A 23,977-nucleotide genomic window follows, 5' to 3' on the forward strand; every position below is an offset into this window, starting at 1 on the left:
GATCCTGCCCCTCACAAGGTCTGAGGGACAATGGACCGGCCCCCTCCTGAAAAAGTTTGCTGACCCCTGTCCTAACTAAATTGAAAAGTGATTTAAAAGGGGTTCCTGCTGTTACATTTGCTTCTCTACTAGGACAAAAGTTATGTGCTCCCCCATGCTGGTTCTCTTCCTTATCCTCTTTTTCAAAGAAGCAGTTGACACTCAAAATATTTCAGTTTTATTACTTAGTATCTAAGTGTCTTACCGTGCTTCAGGAGGGTCATTGCAGTCACAAGTTCTAATGTCAGTTAATGGTAGAATAATTGTACTTGACTCTGAAGTAAGCCCCACTGAGTTCCATGAGGATTGCTCCAGGCTCTAATTCAGCCCAAAAGAAGCACCTTAGTTCTGCTCCAGAACTGGCAGGGAGACAAACCAAGAGAAGGCAGCAAACAGAGTGAAAGGCTTATGGGGCTAATGTAATGATAATATAATAGTATTCCAGGGTTCAAGAGAAAATACACAGAGAATAAAGGATCACATGGGAGGGTTTAAAAAGCAGAGGTACCAAGCAAAGAAGCTACTCAAGGTTCACAAACTTGTTGAAGGAGGAAACAAAATAATGACAACCACAGTTCAGAGAAGCAGAGGGGAAGGGTATAAACAAGACAACTCACTCACACATGATCCACTCTCAGAAAAAGTAAAAGCTTCTCAGAAAAATAAACTGATATGATAATCAAAGGCACAATCACCCAAACTATAAGGGAGGGGAATGAAGTGGAAGGGGAAGAGAGGAAAAATGTGTGAGGAGGAAAAGTAAAATTAAAGGCTGACATGGGAGAAACAAATTCCAAACACATTCCAACTCACACAAAACTTACCCAGGGCAGCAAGGAACAAATGGGGGTGGGCAAGGGGAGAGAAAATACACAATAGTACAAGAAGTGAGGCTAAATGTGATCAAGGAGAAAAAGAATCCCCTGGATGGGAAGCAGGAAAATGACAGCACTATATAATATGAAGCAAACTACTTCCTCAACTCTGCAATCCCTGCCTGTGGGTGATAGATGGCAGTATTGACGTATCTGATGAAGTTACGGGTATATCCAGAGAGAAAGTAATCACTGTAACATTAAGGGAATCCAGTCAGAGCCTAAAGCAGTTCCAGGCCAGGTTTTACCAAACAAATAAAAATAAACGTCCAGAAGCTGATGTTACACTTCAGGCAAGGAAGATGTATCCAAATTTGCTTTTATTTTCTTGCAGAACTATCCCTGCAGTTTATGAAAGGACTAAAACAGGATTTAGCAGCTATTGTCCTTCTCAGTTGCCCCAGCAGTTCATGCTTCTCTTTCCCCAGAGTTCTATTATTAATTTTTTACTTAAGGGAGTAGTAACATACTAATATAAATTTTCATAAGTTTAAGGCAGACCCAGGTGATTCACACCTAAGCACCATTTCCACCATCAAGGTGATGGATTCGCCAGATCAAAAAATAATTGCATATTCCAACACTCCCACCCTTCCCTCTCATTATATTTAATTGTCCTATTTAGTCCATTAACTTTAGTAAGATTGGAAAATATGAAACCTCCCCATCCAAAAAACAAAAAAACTAAAAACTAAAAAAAAGGAAAAAAGCTATTGTACAAAAAGAGATGTGTCCCCTGGTGGTCACTCACACAAATAACCAGTTCAGTTGTGTGGGGCGGGGGATTACCAAACAAACAAACAAACAAGCAAGCAAGCAAGCAAGCAAGCACCTGATCAGTGAAGACAAACATATTCCTAGGGCCTAGTTAATGCTGTGTGGCTTTCAAGGAAACAGCTCTGAGCATTCTGGGACTGCACTTTAAGGCAACCCTTCATCCTATACAGAAGCTGGAGTTGTGCCCCAGTAGTTGCCAACAAAGGTCCGTATGGTTAAAGCCATGGTTTCCCCAGTAGTGATGTATGGAAGTGAGAGCTGGACCAAAAAGAAGGCTGATCGCCGAAGAATTGATACTTTTGAATTATGGTGCTGGAGGAGACTCTTGAGAGTCCCATGGACTGCAAGAAGATCAAACCTATCCATTCTTAAGGAAATCAGCCCTGAGTGCTCACTGGAAGGACAGATCGTGAAGCTGAGGCTCCAATACTTTGGCCACCTCATGAGAAGAGAAGACTCCCTGGAAAAGACCCTGATGTTGGGAAAGATGGAGGGCACAAGGAGAAGGGGACGACAGAGGACAAGATGGTTGGACAGTGTTCTTGAAGCTACAAACATGACTATGACCAAACTGTGGGAGGCTGTGGAAGACAGGAGTGCCTGGCATGCTCTGGTCCATGGGGTCATGAAGAGTCAGGCACGACTAAACGACTAAACAACAACAAAGTTTGAGTGTACCAACCTTCACTGGGGACTCAGCTAGACTGGTAAAGGAAAAGCGTATTTGTCAGGGGCTCAGGAGCAGGAGCACTGGGGAGAGAGGAAATGGAGAGCGAAGGGGAAGAATCCGAGGGCAGCGTAGGGGAGTATGACAGTGGCCCGAGAGATTCCATGAGCTTCTCCAGTGAATCAGAAGATTCCCAGAAGGGGGCGCCGATGGTCAGGGCAAGGGGGGTCCCAGGGGGGACGCACCAGAAACAAGGAGCCAGAGGGGAACCCCAAAGCAGCAGTGGGGGATCGGGACCTGTTTCCCCACCAGAGCGTAGTGGGGGGGAAGAGTCACATGTGTCAGGGCCAGCGTCTCCTCCAGCGGGGAGAGAAAGTGAGTCAGGGCTGACCACGCCTCCAACGGAGGGGAGGTCAGTTGCAGCTAGCCCCCCCAGAGGGGGAAGCAGTGACAGCAGCAGCAGTGAAACGGTCAGGAGAAAAGTTACCGGCTGGGCGCGCACGCCAAGTTCAAATGTACAGGCGCGGGGAACAGCAGGAGACCCGGATGGGGAACCAGCTCCTAAAGCCCGCCGGAGGGAGGGGGAAGGCTCAGAGGACTCAGCGTCAGAAGAGTCTAGAAAGGGCGAGACCCCAACGGCCAGGCGGAACCAGAGGCGGAAGGAACAGAGGAAGAGGTGGAGTAAGGTGAGAGTCTTAAATTGGTGTCTGGGGGGAGGAGACTCAGACGGAGCATCAGCGGTCTGACAGTTGAGACGTAGAGCTGCGCGCTGCGGCTCTGGAAGTGAAACTGAACTTCAATAAAGACTTTTGTACTTAACAACGAAGCAGCGTTGGTCCTTTGTGAGCTGGGACCTTGGGCAGCTCTGACAGTATTATATAACTCTGTGACACCAGATGGCGCTGTAGAGTCCCATCTTTCCCAACCAGATTTCCTTGTATGAAGTTTGCAATGTGTTTAACTGAAACGCTTCTTTGATGTGTCTAGATCCAGCTTAGGTCTATGGATAAATCTGCAGTAGTACCTCATATTATATAATCCTCTGGTTACATAATAATAATAATAATAATAAAAAATTATTTATACCCCACCCATCTTGCTGGATTTTCCCAGCCACTCTGGGCGGCTTCCAACAAAACACTAAAATACAATAAAAACACTTTCATTTTACAAAAGTGACAAACCTGGTTTTGGACCAAGTATTGGACCAGGTTTTGCTGCATGCACAGAAGCATTCTACCGCCGTGCGCGCATGTGCAGAAGCAGGTCCTCCAGTTGCAAAAACCTTGGGATCCGGCTGGACCTCCAGAACGGATCCCGTCCACAACCAGAGGTACCACTGTATATATCTTAGTTCCATGTTTTGCAACATAGCTGTGCTTGAAACTACTAGATCATGATTACTATGGCTCAGTCAATGGAGACATATTGAATGGTAGTGACAGGGACTAGGACAATTTCAAGAGGATCCATTTTACTGTATACAACATGTTTGTGTTTACTGTCTCCCTCTCCTGGACCGGGCAGTCCAGTCTCGCCTTTTCATATCTCCTGTGGAATTTCACTTCCTCTCCCTTGGTCACACTATTTTTCTTCCACACCAGTGTCCCCTTTCCTTCCTTCCTACCTTACCACCCAACCCTCTCCTCCTATCCTTTCTGGTCAGTCCTCTTTCTGTTTTGCTGCTCAGGTCCTGATCTGAGCCTTGAAAAGCACATAGAGCTGAAAGAGGAAGTGAGAGTGCTGAACTTCCTACTTCCTCTTTCATCTCTATCTACAAGACCTTAGGGATAAAATATTTTCTGGACATATTTCAATTTGGCAATGATTAAGATGTTACTTGATCTTTACTATACAATATCACACAGTCGTGACACCATTATCAGTAATGTTGTTTGATTTAGAATTACATGCTTTATTATAGCTTCAGAAGAGAAGGATTCTTTTATTTCACAAAAGAACATATCCCCCTCACTTATTACTTAAAATAATCAGGCCTCATTGCCTGTCCTTTCAACTCAATTAATGCATTGGTAATTAGTTTCTTTTGGAACAGATCCTCTGGGACATAATTGGAAAACCAAATATGTTTGCATATCATTATGTAATAGGTGCAGTGTATGTTTGTGGAATGGTAGAGCATATTCTAGAATGTCGCTGTATGGATATTTTGATAAGAAACCCAAATTGTGAATTTAAATGCCTAAACGTATTTTGACATTGTAGGCAAATATTCAGACCCTTGAACAAGAGAAGAAAATGCTTGAAGAGAAACTACAGAAAGCCTTAGAGGTATTGCGTGCACTGTTTTGATGTTGTTAAAAGGTAAAGGTAAAGGACCCCTGACAGTTAAGTCCAGTCATGAATGACTCTGGGGTTGCAGCGCTCATCTCGCTTTACTGGCTGAGGGAGCTGACGTTTGTCCGCAGACAGTTTTTCTGGGTCATATGGCCAGCATGACTAAGCAGCTTCTGGCAAAACCAGAGCAGTACCTTCCTGCCGGAGTGGTACCTATTTATCTACTTGCACTTTAACGTGCTTTCGAACTGCTAGGTTGGCAGGAGCTGGGACTGAACAACGGGAGCTCACCCGTTGCGGGGATTCGAACCGCCAACCTTCCGATCAACAAGCCCAACCTTCCGATCGACAGCACCACCCACGTTGATGTTGTTAAGAAACATTAAAAGGAGCAACAGTTACAAGTTGAGGTTTCATAAATTGTTACTAGAACTAGGGGTTGTTTTAAACCACCATGTGTATTCAACTTTCATGCCCACTCCACTGCTGTAGATTTCTCAGATCACAAAACAAAGTGGAAGGAATAAGTGAAATTCCTCGATTTGGTCTAGACTTTAGTCCTACAACTTCATATTCCATTGTTTCTCATGCCCACAATAACAAGACCTGCAAACTGTCCTTGCTTGTCCACTTCCTTCCTGTCAATAGTGGTTAGCCACACTTCTCCCTAGCTATTTTGTGAGATTTTGCCTCCCCTCTCTTTGACTCTTTTCTTCAAAATGCTTCTACCTTTCCAATGCTCTGGTTTTCATTCCACTGTTTACTTTAGCCTTCAGTTTAGGCAACTTCTCTCACACTCCTGTCTCCAGTCCCTCCTCAGTCACAGCATTAGCTCCTTTGTTCATAAGCACTGTATATTCCCCCCCCCAAAGATCTCTTCTTCGTTCATGTCTCTGCTTAGTCAACCTTCTTTGTTCTTGATCTGCCTTTTCCTCTCTTCTTCTTTCTCTTCCCACTGCTTATGCTGTACCCTTATGCTGCACCATTCTTTCAGTCATTCAGACTCCGGGCTTCCTGCTATTTAGCTTCCTTTTTGGTGAGACATTGAATCATTAAATTAGAAGGACTATCAAAGATAATCTAGCCCAACCTTATGATAGTGTAGAAAATGCACTTCTACAGCATCTTCGAGACATGGATGGCACTGTGGTCTAAACCACTGAGCCCCTTGGGCTTTTTGATCGGAAAGTTGGCGGTTTGAATCCGCACGATGGGGTGAGCTCCCGTTGCTCTGTCCCAGCTCCTGCCAATCTAGCAGTTCGAAAGCATACCAGTGCAAGTAGATAAATAGGTATCGCTGTGGCAGGAAGGTAAACAGTGTTTCTGTGCTCTCTGGCACTTGTCATGGTCCTCTGTGTGCCAGTAACAATTTAGTCATGCTAGCCACATGACCTGGAAAGCTGTCTGTGAACAAACGCCGGCTCTCTCAGTCCAAAAAGCGAGATGAGCGAGATGAGAGCCGCATCCCATAGTCACCTTTGACTGGACTTAAATGTCCAGGGGTCCTTTACCTTTACAGCATCTTCGATAGGTAGCAGCTCACCGTCCACTTCAAAGCTAATGAAGAAGAATCCACCACTATCTATTGCAGTTTATGTCACTGTTGAGCAGCCTGTACTATCAAGAGGTTCTTCCTAATGTTTAGTTTAAACTATTTTTATTTTTATTTGAATTTGTTTGATTCTTAGCCACTGGAGGAACAGAAAACAAATTACTCCATTGTCTATAAGCTTCTTCCCAACCTTCAGTCTGCTGTCTTTCCCAGCTGCTGCTATTCTTAATATTCGTGTGAGCTTTGTTACAGCCCCACAGAAACTCAACTGTAAACTATGCTGGCAGTTTGATTCCCTGAGCAGCTGGAATGTTTGTCGGCATTCTATGCTATTATGCCAATTTGTCCAATTGGTGTTAGAAACTTTATCTCTAGGCAAGTAGAATATAATACAGATAATATTGTTGCTTCTGAGCTGAAACTGTTTAAATTACTGTATTATGGTTTCATTTTTCTTTTAGTCTTGTCTGGGTTTCTCCAGATATTGTTGACTCTAGGACCCCCTCCTCACAAACTGTACATTTCACATTAAATAAATGTAAATGTTGTATTTATTTTTTAAAAATAGGAAGCTGAGATGGCTAAGGTTCATTTTGCTGAAGTACCTCCAACTATTCCAGATTGGCAGTTCCCTTATACAGAAATTGAAGATGAAAAAGATGTGCAGAAGAAAGGCAAAAAAGGAACAAAACCTAAAGGAACAGATGTACAAAAATTGGCTGTCAGTGCACCTGAAACAGGAAAAGCAGGAGAAACATTTCCAGCAAAAGATGTGAAACAGAAGAGAAAGGGGTCATTTATAGACATGGATAAAGCACTGAGCGAAGGTCAGGAAAAAGAACCTGAAAAAAGGATGGAAGAATCACGGAAAACGAAAGCAGGGAAATCAGAGGGAGTAAGTAATGCTTCCTATTTTGGTTACTAAAATATAGATAAATTTTGAATGAAGCATTAGTTACAAGTTTATACTCCTTCCTCTGATAACATTATGGCTATATATTTTGAATATGAATGGCTAGGCATAACATTGGCAATATATGTATGCAGCATGCAGCATGCAGCTTGAGCCTTTTGTTAAGCAGAGGAAATAATAATGGAGGAGATAGGATACTGACTCACTGAAAATAAAATCAACCATTCTGGTTTAGACCAGTGATCCATCTCTAGACCAATATCTTGACAATGGCCAAGTGGCCAGATGTAGGTATCCTACAAAGTTATAACTGCATAAGATTTGAAGAACATCACTGCAATTCCTTTGGATTTACCTTAGGTATTTACATTTAGATAATGTTTTATTTGAACTCTATATTTTTATTTCTTTCAACAATTTATGTGCTGTTTAATTACAAAGTTCAAGAGAACCCATACAGTGAAACTAAAAATGAGTTAAAACTGTAAAATTAAAATTCAGTTACAAAACCTATTTGAATAATAGCCAAATGTTCAGCAGGGAAGGGGGCCTGGCTGACCTTAATTGGAAGGGAATTTCATAAAATTGGACACAGTACAGAATTCATGACTCCTGGTGGTTATGAGCAGTATGTCTGAGCCATGGGGGTCAACTAACAACATCTCCTCCAAATAGTTCAGTGATTGAGGAGAGTTGTATGATATCATGTGGTCCCTAAGCAAACATAGGAGCAGACCCTTTGTGATGCTCCTGTCTATGTGCTTGCACAGAACAGACCTTCCTGCCTTCTCTGTGGAGATTTTAAACAATAAATGCAAGCAGAAGAATTTCTTACTGTAAAACTGGCTCTTGTTTACAAATAAATTTCTCCAGTCCAGAAAATGGTTAAAAAAGCTTTACTAACAGAACTTAGCTTCAAACATTACAAAAACAAGGAAAACATGTTGTCTCATACACAGACAAGCATATTCTGCTCCCAGTATAAAGTTTGTAGGCTTAATTTAGCAAAAATCCGATATTTGAGCTTTCCAGCCTATCTGCCTCAGGCTGTTTAGAACAAAGGGAATATAGATTTAACATGGAGGAATTTAGTCAATTGACATATATAAACATCTTGTAACCCAATGTCAATCTCATGACTCCAGAAAGATAGAATAATAGAATTGTGGAGTTGGAAGGGACCTTGATAGTCATCTAGTCCCCTACAATGCAGGAAAGATTACCACACTCTTGTAATGGAAATTTACAGCTATCCTCCACTTCAGTCCCCATGGAAAAACACTGGCTTCCCTTCCCAGTTAACTTCAATACTAATACATTCATTCAGCATTTTTATGTAACATTAAATATCTTAACTCTCTGAACTCTCCCACTGTCCCTCCTGTTAAACAGCAGCAACTCAGCTGCTTGGAAGTCAGGTCAGCCCTGCTGCCACTACTGGTAGGCTGAGCCAGGGATAACAATAGGCAGATCTCTGCAAGACTCTAATCAGATGCAGATGCAAGTAAGCCCTGTTGAATGTAGTAGTCATATTTCTGTGTAATATGCATTGGATTGTATTAGTATGCAATAGGACTTGGTCCAAAGAATATATATTTGATTGCAGCATTAGGATTCCCTTCTGTTTTCACTCTCCTTCACCTTTAACATCAGCCTGACATACGGAAATTAAACAGGTAAAGCCCTTTGTAGCATGGTAGTGAGGAAAGCAGTCTCCAGCTTCAGATTCTGCTCATATAGTTAGAGGGGAGGACTTAGAAATGCATAGGATTGCAGCTTTCATTAATTTTTTTGTCTGCCTAACAGGCAACTGCAAAACTCAGAGGAGCAGAGCCTTTTTTTTTTATAAAAAAAGTTGGCAATCCTGCTGATAGTGTGTAGTTGAGAAAGATGCTCAGATAATATATTTGCAAATTGCAGGTGTCAAATAGAGTTACCATGTTTTCTTCTCAGAGGTATCATGAGCTGCAAGAGAGACCAATGATCAACAGATGTAGCTTTCCCAGGAACTGAGATTCGACAAAATTTTGTAGCCTGCTTCACTCCAGGCACTGAAATAAATATGCCCTAAATTTTTCAGCTGGCACAAATCAGTTACGCCTCACTCCATGCCATTTCATAGTAGGCAAACCTCAACATTAGATATGGCATGTGAACATCAGGCCCCTCTCTCAAAGTGCAGCCCCCATTTCACAGCAGCCAAAGCTCAACTGTAGTTAAAATACACAAACAGTGCACATCAAGAAAGAAAAAGAAAAAGTAACACATCATTTTATACCTGCCAAAGCTCTCAGACCCCCATCGTGTGCAAGTCAAGTAACATTAAAAAAAAAAGAAATAGTAACTGGGATTTATTTATTTACAGTACGCATGTCTACTCAGACTCCCCCCCGCCCCCGTTGAATTAAATAGGATTTACTCCCAAGGAAGTCCATATAGGACTGCAGCCTATATGGGAGTAGGGAGAGAATTGAAGTATATACAGTGCTATCTTGGTTCACGAACATAATCCATTCTGGAAGTCCATTCAACTACTGAAATGTTCAAAAACCAAGGCACAGCTTCCGATTGGCGCAGGCACCCTGGAAACAATAGCCAACAGCCGCATCGGACGTATGGCTTCTAAAAAACGCTTGAAAACTGGAACACTTACTTCTGGGTTTTCGGCGCTTGGGAGCCAAAATGTTTGAGTACCAAGGCGTTAGAGAACCAAGGTTCCACTGTACTGCTCGTAGCACTGAGCTGGAAACATATTACATTCGTTTTGCTCAATAAATGATCAGTATGCTATTTTTCAGAATTCAAAATTATTTTCTAAAGATACGATGCAATACCAACCTAAATCTTCCTGTTGTATGAATGTTTCTTTGTGATTGTAAATAAGTGAGATTTCAGGCATGATACTTACGATAAAAAGCAGTATGTTTGCTGGGAGCAGGGCCACAGTGAGCAGATCCACCTCTTGGCACCCATGAGTACAGTGTGAAGGCTTCCTCCCTATAGGTGTTCGTGCTGTGTATGTGGGTGCCAGGAGCTACTTGGCGGGCATAGTGTAGGGGTCTGGCTACTTGACACACTCCTCACTCATGTATTAGATGCTGAATAGGGCTATAATTTCCATTCCATTTGTTCTACAGTTCTGTATAGTCTTACATAATTTTGTCTCCATAGGCTGATTCCAAAAGTGCGAAAACCAAAGATTCTGCAGAAATAAGAAAACGACGTCAAACAACAAAAGGGTAGGCATACTTGAAAGTTTATATCTTATTGGTAAGATAATGCAGTGCAGTGCTGGAACTTTATATACTGCTTGACTGTAAAAACAAACAAACAAACCTCAAAGCAGTTCACAAAAAGGATACAACAATCTTTACATAGGGCCATTTGTTAACACACATTTATGAGTATGCTTAACATATGGCTGTTACAAAAAAGTAGTGGGATTGCATGATTGGGAAGCTTTGATTTCTGTCTTTCCAGAGTAGCATTACAAAAACAGCTATAAACAGTGACTTTGACTGCAAGCCACTGTAAAATAAAATGTGATTCCCCTCCTCAGTCATATTTTTTAAAATGTATAGCTTGCTGCTTTCTAACATGCTTTTTGTCCCATGCTAAGAAAATGTAATACATCAAGAGATGTGAGATTGTGGTGCATGCATACTATTTTGTTTTGCTTTGCTGTTTCAGTGCACAATTACACTTTTTAGCTGCTACTGAAATTTTAGATCTTCTTGATGGCTAAGATATAGGCATTAGGGATAGATGAATCTGTCAGTTTCAGTTTCTCTTGGTTTCTCACTTTTCCGATCTTAAGTTTAGTTAGTTCAACATTTCCACTTCAGATTATTAATTATTAATTAATTAATTAAAGACCCTCATGAAAATTCACCAGCAATTTAATGTGCATTTCTCATTGACAAATTTGTGGGTTATTTTCACTAGCATATGCATTTGTGTGCACATTCCCCCCTAATACACACATATATTGGTTTTCCTGTGGCACAGTGGTTCAGTGTGTCTGGCAGTTAACCAGAAGGTTGGTGGTTTGAGCCCTACCAGGGACAGCTGTGGGCAGGATTCCTGCATTGCAGGGGATTGAACCAGATGACTTTCAAGGTCCCTTCCAACTCTATAGTTCTAAGATCCTATTAAATATTTTACATATTTTACTAAATATTTTTAATATAGGAATGTATAAAAATAACCTTCCATTGAATAATTGAATAATCTTGTGGCACCAAATGTATTATGGTATGAGCTTTTGTGGGCTCAAGCCCACTTTGTCAGAAGCATGAAGCGATATATTAGTTGGCAAGTATGTAAAGGAGCTACTCTCCCATAGCTATGCTATCATTCACAATGTGATTTGAAAGACCTTTAAATTAATAGAAAAACTTCTATTGAGAAGAACAGACTTTAGCTCACAGCAGGGTTTTCTGGTCATGGGCATCCCATCCTATTTTGCTGCCTGAGGTGAAAGAGGAAGGTGCTGTCACCCAGCTGAAGCTTCACTTACCGGGGTTGTGCAGTTGCAGCTTCTGTGTTCCAGTGAGATCTTGTGAGGAGTCTGTGAGATCTTGGGGGAACATAAGAGCCACGGTTGCTTCTCCTTACTTCTCCACTAGCAGCAGTGGGGGGCGGGCAGCAGGCAGGGCACCCCACTGCCATGGAATAAGTGAGAAGCAGCAGCGATGGCAGCAAGATCTTATGAGAGCTGCACAAGATCTTGTCAGAAGCTGCAGCTTCTCTTGATTTTTGGGTAGGGGTGGGTGGGATTCCTTCCTCCTAAGGCTGTTGCTGCAGTCGGCCTCAAGAGTAGGCTGGCCCTGCTTCTGCTGTTCATCTATGATCCCATTCTTGTTTTGAAGAATATGACAGAAATCAAAGAAACTTTATATTGGAGGGTAGTATGTGTATATATGTAGGTTAAGCATGAAATATCAGGAAAATCATAAAACACAACAGGAATACATTGAATTGCAATTGGGTATAACAGAGACAATCCAGATATAGCGGCAGTTAAAAATATATATTAAATCTTGATCATTAAAATATAACCTAAAATTGTCATTTAAAACCTTAGTCATTTGAAATATTTGCTAATGATAATAATATTTTAAATATCTGCTTATAAAGTTATAGAATCTCCTTCCTTGACGGTTTTCACATAAATTTTAAACAGGTTTTTGTAATGAATCCTATCCTTCTCAAACCATTCTGCATGTACTCAGAATGAACCTTCGCTAAGACTGGATCACTTGGTCACTTGAGTTTCTTATTGGCCTAAAATACACATGTATATGGAATCCAGAGTGGTAGAGCAGATGTTTTACATGCAGAAGGTTCCAAGTTCAATCCCATCTTCAGCTGGAGTTTGGGATGTCCCTTGCTTGAAATCCTGAAGAGCCAGTCTTTCCAGTCAGTGTAGACCATACTGAGGTGGATGGATCAATGGCCTGACTCAGTATAAGGCAGCTTCCTATGTTCCCCTTTCACACCTCCCAAGTTTAGTGGTTCACTAACTCTGATTCAGCTATATTTATGACAGCTATACTGGTGAGCAATATAAATGAAATCTCTCTGTAGTAAAGATTTATTCCAATATTACAGCTTCCAGTACTGATTACTAACATTTTTTCTGAAGCATTTTTTTCTGGCAGTGCACCTGCCCTGAGAACTACTATTCTTTTACTTTAACTTCATCATATAGAAAGCCTGACACAGTTATTGCACATCATTGTAGTTGTGTGCTCCGAAGCGTGTTGTATTCCTTTCTGGACTGCTTTTGTGTCTATTTCATGTCATTACTTAAAAGGCAAATTCTATGACAGCTAATATATATAAGGCAAAAACCAAAAGATCTCTTCATATATTTTGCTAGCAGCCTGCTGATTCTTTGTCTTTGCCCTGAACTCTGCTTGTAACTGTTAATTATCATAAATTTATTTTATAAAATTTATACGCTGCTTGATTGTTTAAAAACCCTCAAGCAGTTTTCCTGATTTTTTTCTGATTTGTGTACTTTGTGCAGTTCCAAATATGAGAATACACTAACATAGATAACAGGTGAAGCCTTCTATTTGGAAGTAAGGAGGCACCAGCTCTCCTCCCTTGCACCCATGGAATGAATGCCTTGGGAGCTCAGGGAGATGGCATAATCGTACTTATGATACTCATTGGGGTTCTATTTTTCTGCCATGCTGTTTAACACCTATATGAAATTACTGAGGCAGGTAGTCTGAAGATTTGAATTGTGATGCTGACAGTATGTTACCCATAACTAGCTCTCGTGCATATGAGCCCAGGGTTAGATCAGGGGAAATAAGCTGAAATTCAATGCTGTTAAGATGGAAGCTCAATTTTGGAGGATTCAGGACAGGCAAAGGAAATACTTTCACACAGTGCATAACTGTGGAATTTGTATCTACTGGAGGTAGTGATGTCCACCAACTTGCATTGCTTTAAAAGAAAATTAGATAAATCAATGAAAGATAAGACTGTTATTGGCTGCTAGCCACAATTGCTATGTTATACCTCTGTGGTTGGAGGCAGCATTCTTCTGAATACTAGTTGCTGGAAACTAAATGAGAGGAGAATGCTTCCCAGAGGCATCAAGTTGGCCATTATGAGAACAGGATGTTGAACTAGATGGGCCATTGGCCTGGTTATGCAGGCTCTTACTATGTTCTTAGTTACTGTTGGTAGATGTTTCAATGGTTCTGAGAAGTGGTGTTGATCATTTCTGTTGCAGTTAGTGAACAGATTTATAGCTTAGGCCCAAGGTATAAATAAACCTGTCCAGCATTTAAGATTAGATATTCAGAGACCTCTCTCCAGAGAGAGAGAATTTTTTAAGTGATGCTATTCTGTTTTAGGAATACCATCCTGAGAATGTTGGGAAGTACTTTGATTATCATTGATTCAGTACAAAGTTGTTTCCATTATATTTATCAAGCCTTTAACTGAGTTTTAGTAGAGTCCTTGCTGCTTTGTTTTCAGCAATTGATTTTATTGTGATTTTATTATGTGATTTCTTTCTGATTTCAGTCTCCTACTTGTGACTGTTGTTTCTGTATGTGTGTTTTAATGTGCCCACCATTTTTTAAAAAGTAGTATTAACTTTTTTGTTCTTTCAATTATCTATTGCTTTGGAAAGTATTAGTGGAAAAGCAACTTATAAACATGTAAAATAAATAGTTATCACAGCTATCACAGTTCAAGGACACATTCCAGCCAGTCAAAAGCAGTTGAGGAGAGCATGGAGTAAGGCCACTGAGAAGTGTGGCCTAGAAGGAGGCATGATCTCAGGAAAGTCCTGAAGATCAGGTAGAAAGGCTTGGAGGGCTGCATTTAGCCCCTGGGCCTAAGGTTCCCAGCCCCTGATGTTCAGCTTACTACTTACAAAGGTAAAAAAGGATGAAGTCAATCTGAACTAAGAAACAGTGAGATAAAGGACGGAGTCAAATATTCAGTTATCATATTTACAGGGTTAATTTTCCTTACGCATATGAGGTAAACCTGTGCTGCTACCATGAATATTAAGATTAATGTATGGCACGTATACAATGTTACAATTTCCAGAGAGGTAGCCATGCCGGTTTGTGGAAGTAAAAATCCACCCTTTAATTTATCATGGTATAAACTGTTGAGGACTACAGCTCATCTCATCAGGTGCATGCCTGTTATCCTGAGTTATCAGTATTATTACACATAGGATTCTTTTTGGAAGGTGGAGGGTTTGCAAACAGTGCTTATCCAAATCTACTGTCAGTTTTAACACAATTTTTAGGAATTATAAATACGTAACTGTTAAAGAGCACTGACAGAATTTTTTATTAAAATTAATCCTGGGTTGCTCTTTAGGTCTTAAAAGAATTCCTGAAAATCTTTGAAGAATCCTTCCCCCAATTCCACGAGGAGTGAAATAAAACCAAAACAAGGATGCTGGGTCTTGCTGCTGAATAAATAAGACGGTTTGAGCTTCAATATGTTCTGCAATCTTATTAAACTTCAAGGAAAAACACCAATAGAAAAGTTTTGATGCCCACCTTAGCCACTTGTCCTTTAGTCTTCATCTGTTAGTTCATTCATACGTATTGGCCACATTCCTCAAATTTAAGTGCCCCAAATGGCTTATGTAACTCCAATACAGAATAACAAAAGTCAGATGTAAAGCATTTAGCATGATTGTGAAGACAAAAGGTAGTGCTTTTTTCTGGGCGGACACAGGGGGACGCATACCCCTAAACATTTTATGAATCTAAGTTTTGCCTCATTGAGGGGCAGTATTTCAATATGAGTAGGAAAATGAGAGTACCCCTAAACATTTTTTAGAAAAAAAGCACTGCAAAAGGGTAACAGAAAATGAATTCCAAGGTAACCATGGGTCTGATCTTGAGTGGCACCCAGGACCTGCTGCGAGATGTAAGTGTCATTGAGCCAATTGGGAGCAGTGACTATAATGCTATTAAATTAAATATACCTATACAGTCAAGAAAATCCAACATGGTCAGGGTGATTTCAAAGGAGGAAACTTCCCCCAGATAAGATTTGTAAAAAGGAAGCTGAGAGGAAAAATCAAGAGGGTCAAATCACTGCAATGACACTGCAGATCAGTCAAGGTACCACGAGGGCCAATAAGATGCCAGCATGAATATTGAGCAGTGTCAAAGAAGCTATTGTAGACAAGAAGGATTCTTTCCAAAAGTGGAAGTGTTGTCCAAATGAAGACAACAAAAAGGAACACAAACTTTGACAAGTTTGTAAGCGAGAGTAAGGGATGCTAAAAATGAATTTGAGGAACACTTTGCTCAAAACATTAAGACCAACAAGAAGTTATTTAAATATATTGGTAGCAGGAAACCATCTAGGTAGGAGCTTGGGCATTTGGATGACCAGGGAGTCATAGGTGTGCAAAAGGAGGATAAGTAGATTGTGAACAATTGAATGAATTTGCGTCATCTGTCTTCATGACAGAAGATATAGGCAGATCTCAGTGCCTGAACTAACTTTTGTGGGAGGTGAGCCTGGGGAAATTAAGGCAGATAGTGGTAATGAGAGATGAAGTTTTGGGCATAATAGACAATGTGAGTAATATTATTATTTTTTTGTAGAGTCAGCAGCCATCCTCTACCCATCCATCCACTTTTGGTAAATTCTCTCATATGTTTTACAGTATTGGGCAACTTCTGCTCTGGCAATCACAAGTTATAGTAGTACTTAGTCTAGGCCTCAGATCCAAGACTGGTGACCTGGACTACTTGATCTTAAAGGATGGCATTGATATAGTGGACATAACAGAAACCTGGTGGAATGGAGAGAACAAATGGGACATATATTTTTCTGGATATAAACTCTATAGGAGAGAGGGAAATACATACTGAAGGTGGTGTATCTCTGTATGTCAAAGAGTCCAGCAAGATAAAAATCCCCAAAGGGGCAGACTCCTGCACAGAATTTTGTGTGTAGTGGAACTGGGCACATGAAGAATTCAGTGCTAGGAATGTGCTATTGTTCCCCTCATCCAAATGCTCAGGGAGATATTGAGATGAGGAATCAAATCAAGGAAGCATTGTAAAGAGTAAATGTTGTAGTTATGGGTGACTTCAACTACCCTCACATAGACTGGCTACATATGTGTTCCATTCATGACAAAAAGGTAGAATTTCTAGATACCATAAATGACTGTGTCCTAGAAAAGTCATGGAAACAACCAGAGGGGTTATTGACCCTGGACCTGGGTCAAAGACCCAGTTTGGCACCCCATCCCTGGATGCGTGTTTGCGTACATACAAACAAACACTTCAACAAATTTATTCATAAAGGTCAAAAAAGTAGACAATATATTATTTGAATGCAAAGAAATCCTAAGAAGTATTATGACTGTATGACCAAAGGGAAAATGAGCATCCCTTCCAGTAAAAGCAAATTGTGCAGCAATTGTTTATTTGAGTTCAGGTTTTGAATTGGATTTATTTGGCCACAGGATCATTAAAAGACTGCATTTCCATAAGATCAACCGAGACCCTCTGGTTTCCTTTTAAAATGCTTTTCTCTCTCTCTTTGAGGCTTTTTGTCACCCACCCCTCTTCTTGGTTCTGAGCAAACCCTTTCAATGAGTTTTGACGTGTAAATTTACTCCCAAATAAGCTTTAACAGGGATGCGGGTGGCGTTGTGGGTTAAACCACAGAGCCTAGGGCTTGCTGATCAGAAGGTTGGCGGTTCGAATCCTTGCGACAGGGTGAGCTCCCATTGCTTGGTCCCAGCTCCTGCCAACCTAGCAGTTCGAAAGCACGTTAAAGTGCAAGTAGATAAATAGGTACCGCTCCGGTGGGAAGGTAAATGGCATTTACATGCGCTGCTCTGGTTCTCCAGAAGCGGCTTAGTCATGCTGGCCACATGACCCGGAAACTGTACGCCAGCTCCCTTGGCCAATAAAGCGAGATGAGCGCCACAACCCCAGAGTCGTCCACAACTGGACCTAATGGTCAGGGGTCCCTTTACCTTTACGCTTTAACAAGATTCCTTTCAATTTTATTTTTATTTGATTACTCATTTTAGGAAATGATAATTTTGTAGTCATTTTAGGTTCCATGTATAGTGAATAAATGCTTTTTGTGAGTCTAAAGTAGAAAGTGCCCTTCCATTACAATCCTAATGCAGAGTTTGTCAGGGAAATGCCTCAGGCACGAAAAATGCTCACATACTCCTTACTTTCCTATATGTAGATCATGTATAGTCTGTAAAATGACTCATCTTTAGCTATTTAAACTCATTAAAAGTTCTGAAGAGGTCATAGAATCATAGAATTGTAGAGTTGGAAGGGACCTCAAGAGTCATCTAGTCCAACTGTTTCTCTTCCTCAGCTTCCTGCTCCTCCCTCCACCCCTCCAGAATTTCTTTCTCACACAGTAGCAAACCCACAGAGGATCCTATTTAATCCAAGTTCCTAAGGCTGCTTGAAGTGTAGCAAGACCAGTACCTGGAACCCTAATGCTCTGTATTCTGACTTTTGAATATTTGTTGTAAACTGCTTTGGGCATAGCTCACTGTGACAAGGTGGCATCTAAATAAACTCAGTCAATGAGAGGTAGAGTTGATATGAAATGGCAAACTGGAGAAACGGTAGTACCCAAAATGTGTATTAGATGCATATAAACATGAGTTCCTATTGTCCAGTGGTAATTGCCAGAATCCAGCTTTGGCATTTAGAGTGGGGAAGTATTTTGCTCCTGCTACATTTTTAAAAAATGTGCTGTCTAATTGGGAGTGAGAAATGTTCCCATCTAATGTACTTTTAAAGCTGATTTGGCTCCAGACATAACCCAAGTGACACATCTTCCTTCTCTATTAGTACATAAATAATGAACTGCTTTTGAGGGATTTTCTACTTTTTCAATTATTTTTCAAAACTCCAGCCATTTGAATTTTTGCCTAAATATCTGTTAAGGAACTTTGCAAGGGATTCCACTGCTTTATTTGGCTTTATTACTTACATTTTATACCCTGTGTCTACCTTGCGTATACTCTCAAAGAAATCAAGCTATTTTGCATCAATGTGCGGACCTTTTGCCTTGCTTACTAGATCCAGTCTTTTAGTTTAGTCCAGAGTATGCCACATTTATGGTCCTAGAACTGACTCTGTGTTTTCCTATGGTATCACAAATAGAATGATACCGGCTTCATTTTAGGATATAATCTCCAACTCACAGACACCTCTGTGTGGGATTGTTACCCCATTGTAAGCCTCATTTTTAAATAACCACGCCAGTTAAAAAGATAATAAACAATTTTGGTCAAAGATCACATTTACGTGAGTTCAAGTATCCAATTTGTATTGCACCACAGTTTCACCGTAACATTCTCTGTGACATAGCTGAGAGAGCTGAGTGGAGAGACAAACATCACTGGAATAAATACTGTTGTTGTGAACTGAATCACTTTCATTAAATGAAAGAAATGACCACCAATTATATATATTTTGTGAGTGGGGAGGTGCCTGCACATTTATTTATTATACATCTGTTAAAACTAAGAACATTGTTAGCACTTCAGCTTATTCTTTCACAATATACAACTCTGTGCCCTTGTTCTCACATCGCAATAAGCCAAGTCTTGGCTTAGCATGAATGTGAAAATTTGTAGGCTGCAAGAAAGGAATTGGCAGCCACTTTGCTACACCCTGGTCTTTTTTGCTACCACACTGCACTGAACTGAAGTAAGGTTTGGCTTGGCCTGTCATTCATACCTGAGCTTGTAGTTAAGCTCTTTCTCTCCAGACTAACCACAAGATGTAACCAAGGTTTGTTGTTGGTTACAACTAATGGTTGGTCTGGACAGAGCTGAACCATGAGCCTTCGTTTGGATGACTGGTTAAGCGAAATCTTGGCTTAGCTTGGCATGCCAGCAAAAAAGGACTGTGGAGGAGAAGAATGGCAGCAAACTCTTTTCCAGGACACTGCACATTCACTCAAAGGCAAGGTTTGTTTTAGCATGATATGTGGACCAGGCCTGTAGTTGACGAATAAAGACATACAAGTTTACTGGTTCCGTTTAACTTCATTTGGGTGGCGGCAGAGGGGAATAAGTAACAGCTGTTTTTAAGCTTTCTTAGCTGACAATCCCTATGTTTTAAATCTTAAAGTGCGGAGAAAAAAACACATGGCAGTCCTGTTTCAGAACCCTCACCATCGCCTCCAATTGAAGAAAAGCAGTTGCCTGCTTTAACAAAAGTTGTGGAAGAAACTGTGTCAGGAACCTTAGATAAATCTCCTGAGGAAGTGCTTCCACCTGACTTAAAAAAAAGAAAAACCACCTCTCCTGAACTTAATGTCCCAGAAGAGACAAGAAGTTTGCCCACCAGTGAGCAGGAAGCTTCATCGCTTCTTTCAGAAATCGAAATGGAAGATGCAGCTCAACCTAAGACAATTATGAGAGATACTAAAAGGATATCAGCAGCTATCAGTCCAGAACAGGTACAAACAGCTGCTACTACAGCAAATGAGAAGAATACTTGATGTCAAAGAGGACATGGTGTAGTATTATTATTTACTGAAATAATTTAATATAGTTGGCTATATTCATATATTTGTAAAAATAGCTATATATGAGCAGCAGATACTGTTATCATGTACATAAAATATTAGAATATAAACAATACATTTAATTATAGTTCTGAGAATATTACATGTTATCATTTCAGAATCCCTGTGTACTAATGGAATGTTAATACATTCATGTTTATTATTTGATAATTGAAACAACGGTAAGATCTTAAATCTGTGAAATACCGATGACTGATTAGAAATTATAGACAAACGTTCATATCACCATACATTAAAACACATAATGAAAAGTGCACATGAATTGGTGAGCGTTGAGTAAATTAGCAATGAGACACTAACAGTCCAGTCCAAACCCAAGATTCTCCAGGATTAGAGAGTTTGGATCTGGGTCTGCTGGGACTATGCTGGAGTTAGATTCCTCACTCCAGCTCAGCCAGGACTCAGTTGATGTAAGTTATGTTGGTGTAAGTCCCCCAAAAGTTGTGGGACATGCAAACAAAGACTTACAGCTATTGCAAATTCCTCTCAACTTGCTCATGTGACCTGGTAACCTGTTGAAATGACATTGGCAAAAAGGGGACGTGAAATTCTTCCATAGAAGTCACTGGAGGGGGCCCAATCTCCAAAACTCACCCCAACACTCACCTACTGGTTACACCCAAACTTTGGTTTGCCATACATTGAAGAGCAAAAAAGAGGACAGCCCGAGCCACTGCCAGCCCAAGCTGGGGAAAGAGGCATGTGGGGGCGCCCACCAGTGGCGTAGCGTGGGGGATGCAGGGGGGCCCGGCCGCACCGGGCACAACATCTGGGGGGGGGGCGTGCTAATCTAGTGGAAGAGACTCGAGTGCTAAAATCCACGGGTTAGGGGGCGCAAATTACTTGCCTTGCCCCGGGTGCTGACAACCCACGCTACGCCACTGGCGCCCATACACCTTTCCCAGCTCAGGCTGGCAGTGGCCATGACGTGCAGAGCAGCCTGCACCCAAGCCACCCAAGCCAAAGCTAACCTTCCCCCCCAAAAAAACTTGAACATTTTCTTTTAAATGTAAAAATCTGCCCAGATGGGCATGTTGGCCTCCAAAAAGAGTACAGGTTTTTCTGGACGCATGGCAACCCTACCCAAACTGAGAGTGCTCTCTGAAATAGATGTAACAACAATCCCTTCTTCTCATAAAATTAACGTATCTCAGAGGCATTCCAAGAAAGTAGAAGAATGGGATGTTTTCTCCTTTCTATTTTCCCCCATTGTTTTCCATAGGCTTCCACTTTACAAAAAGAAATCCCACAAACGTACATGGATTCTTCAGGACTTGAAGGTAATTCTTCTCTTCTGTAATTTAAAATAATAATGGTTAAGGCATGCAATAACATTATATTGGGAATTTTTGGAGAACAGGAGAATTTGTGTAGAAAAAAATATTTTGGTACAGACATTCCTAAACTAGTTTTTATAAAGTTTAATTTATATAGGACATTTTATACCACCCATCATAGTATATATCCCAGGATGGTACATAGTTGTGCTACAGCTCAAACCTAGGCATGTTTACTCAGAGATAAATTCTACTGTGCTAGTTCCAGTGTAAACAGGATCTTAGTATTTCATTTGTTATTCCATTTAGAATTTTGTAACTTTATACAAGTGGTGCCTGAATTTATTTTCCTGTCCTCTTCCTTCCTCTGCAGTCATGTCTTTTAGATCATGTGTACATTTACAGACTACTTATACTGCAGCTCCTATATAAAACACTCAGGGAATCTTTTTAGCTGAAGAGTGGGATAAAATAATGCTTTTTTTAAAAAAAAACCCTTTTAAATGAGATTCTGCAGGACAATGGAACTTCTCCCCTCCTTCATTTGCACCCTCTTCAAATCTGCTCTGGAGGTTAGGAGAACCCTCAGAACAGTGTGGGAGGAGAGGGGAGATAATACTGCCAGGCAAGCTATGTTGAATACAATCCCTTATGTTTCTGAATGCATGGATAACACTGTTTTATTAGAAACTGTAACTGTTCCTGCCCTGTAGAGACATAATATTGCCAATATTTCTCCTTGCCCTTTCATACACAACAACAAAACCCCTTTGTTTTACTTTATAGAGGGTGGAACTAAGAATTTGATTAATAAAAAAATGGATCAGCTTGCAAACAATTTGGCAGAGCTGGAAGGAGTTCCTGAAGCAGAAACTTTAGCCAAACTTTTGCTAGAGCCTAGCAAAGGCATGGGTAAGTACATTCAGATTCCTGAGAATTTAAGGGTACAGGATATGCTTGTACAGATTCAGGCTGTAGATTCAGCCTTGTAGACATCGCTGGAGGTCTGCAACTTTAATAGGCTATATCTAAAAGATTAAGTGGGAGTCAGAAGGCATCAGGTACATTACATTCTTTCATCTGCACACGGCACCCTGAAATTAGACCTGTGGTTCCAAGTTTTGGAGGGCCCAGGAGTGCATTTGGAAATGTAAGAAACTGTTGTAGGCATCTAAATATACAAGTTTCACAGAAGGAAAATTGGCAATGCTCAGGTGTTCTCCGAGCATAGAAAACACAGACAAAATAAAAGGCAACACCTTGCAAAAAAATGAAAAAGCAAAACCGATCCCCCCCAACCAAACAATAAACAAGATAATATAGCTTCAGTTTTTTTTAAAAAAAATACAGGGGTCTTTGGTGGATTGAAAGGAGGATGCACCACATTGGGCGCCCTAGGATTAAAATGTGACCCTGATATAGCTGACCATTTTGATAACATTTGGTGTATTTTTTAAAAAAAATATTAGTTGTGTACTCCTACATTAAAGGCCAACATCCCCATAGCTGGGTTATTCTTCCCATCCAGTCTAGTAGGCAAGGCCAAAGTTCACAGTTTAGTGGTGTGGAAGGCCCCCCTTTTAGTTCTGGTTTTGCCTAGCTCCAGACATCAGGGATTCAGTTTCTATCTTCTGGTTTTTTTTGGTTTTTTTTGCAGTTCACCTCCACTTTCTTAATATCTGTACATTTTCTTGTGTATCCTGTCTTTCCTTTTGCTCAGCATTAGAAAGCAGCAGGGGTCAGGAAGAGCTTGTTCCCCATACTATGGGAAGGTGACAGCCCCAGCCAGGACTGTTGCTGGATTTCTCAGAAGATGTTACATCTAGGGCACACAAAAATGGAGGATATCCCTTCCAGTGCCCAGTGCCAAACACCCCCAACCCACTCATAGCAATGGTAACATCCCTCTCATCGCTGTAGAGCCAACTTCCCTGAATAACCACCCTGAAGAGTAGTAGTCTTCACAATGCTAGGCACCATGGAATCAAACAGGTGTTCATCAAAGAGCTAGGACTAGTGACAATGATGCAGTGTCCGATGCATTTCTGGATGCATTACAATGAATCCAGTACAATGGATCCAGGTCTATGATGCCCATTACTATAATACTCTGTAATATATGGTTACCACAGTGGGAGGTAGATCCAGGTTGCCAGGTCAGACCAACAAGTCCTCCTCCACTGTAGAAGAATTTACTTACTGTGAAGGTGGCTGTTTTACAGTGAATGGAGAGCATGCTATTCACCCAACTGAGATTATGGCTAGCTACGGAAGGATTAGCACAGTGATAATGCAGTATGCTAGTTAGTTTGCTGACCAAAGGCATACGGTATGTTTAGTTAAAGTGCCATTTCATCATAATTTAAGGAGATACAAAAATGAGATGCATCCGTCTGATCTCTTTATATGAGTTCTGTCTGCAAAAGTTGGATATATGTATATGTGGGTATTGTACAAGCAATATGATTATTG

The 23,977-nt window shown here is 40.8% G+C and overlaps 1 protein-coding gene across 8 annotated transcripts in view; it reads left to right on the forward strand.

The window, feature by feature from the left end:
• CCDC7 (coiled-coil domain containing 7) overlaps positions 1 to 23,977 on the forward strand; it is a 130,612-nt gene that overhangs the window by 22,571 nt on the left and 84,064 nt on the right. For all 8 annotated transcript variants that reach the window (XM_083579043.1, XM_083579038.1, XM_083579041.1 and 5 more), the window contains exons 16-21: positions 4,585 to 4,650; positions 6,777 to 7,103; positions 10,293 to 10,360; positions 19,769 to 20,099; positions 21,451 to 21,508; positions 22,292 to 22,417. In XM_083579043.1, the coding sequence (XP_083435169.1) occupies positions 4,585 to 4,650; positions 6,777 to 7,103; positions 10,293 to 10,360; positions 19,769 to 20,099; positions 21,451 to 21,508; positions 22,292 to 22,417 (976 nt within the window). The remainder of the gene's footprint in view (positions 1 to 4,584; positions 4,651 to 6,776; positions 7,104 to 10,292; positions 10,361 to 19,768; positions 20,100 to 21,450; positions 21,509 to 22,291; positions 22,418 to 23,977) is intronic.

This window comes from Podarcis filfolensis, assembly GCF_964270895.1.
Source record: "Podarcis filfolensis genome assembly, chromosome: 12".
NCBI classification, from domain to species: domain Eukaryota; kingdom Metazoa; phylum Chordata; class Lepidosauria; order Squamata; family Lacertidae; genus Podarcis; species Podarcis filfolensis.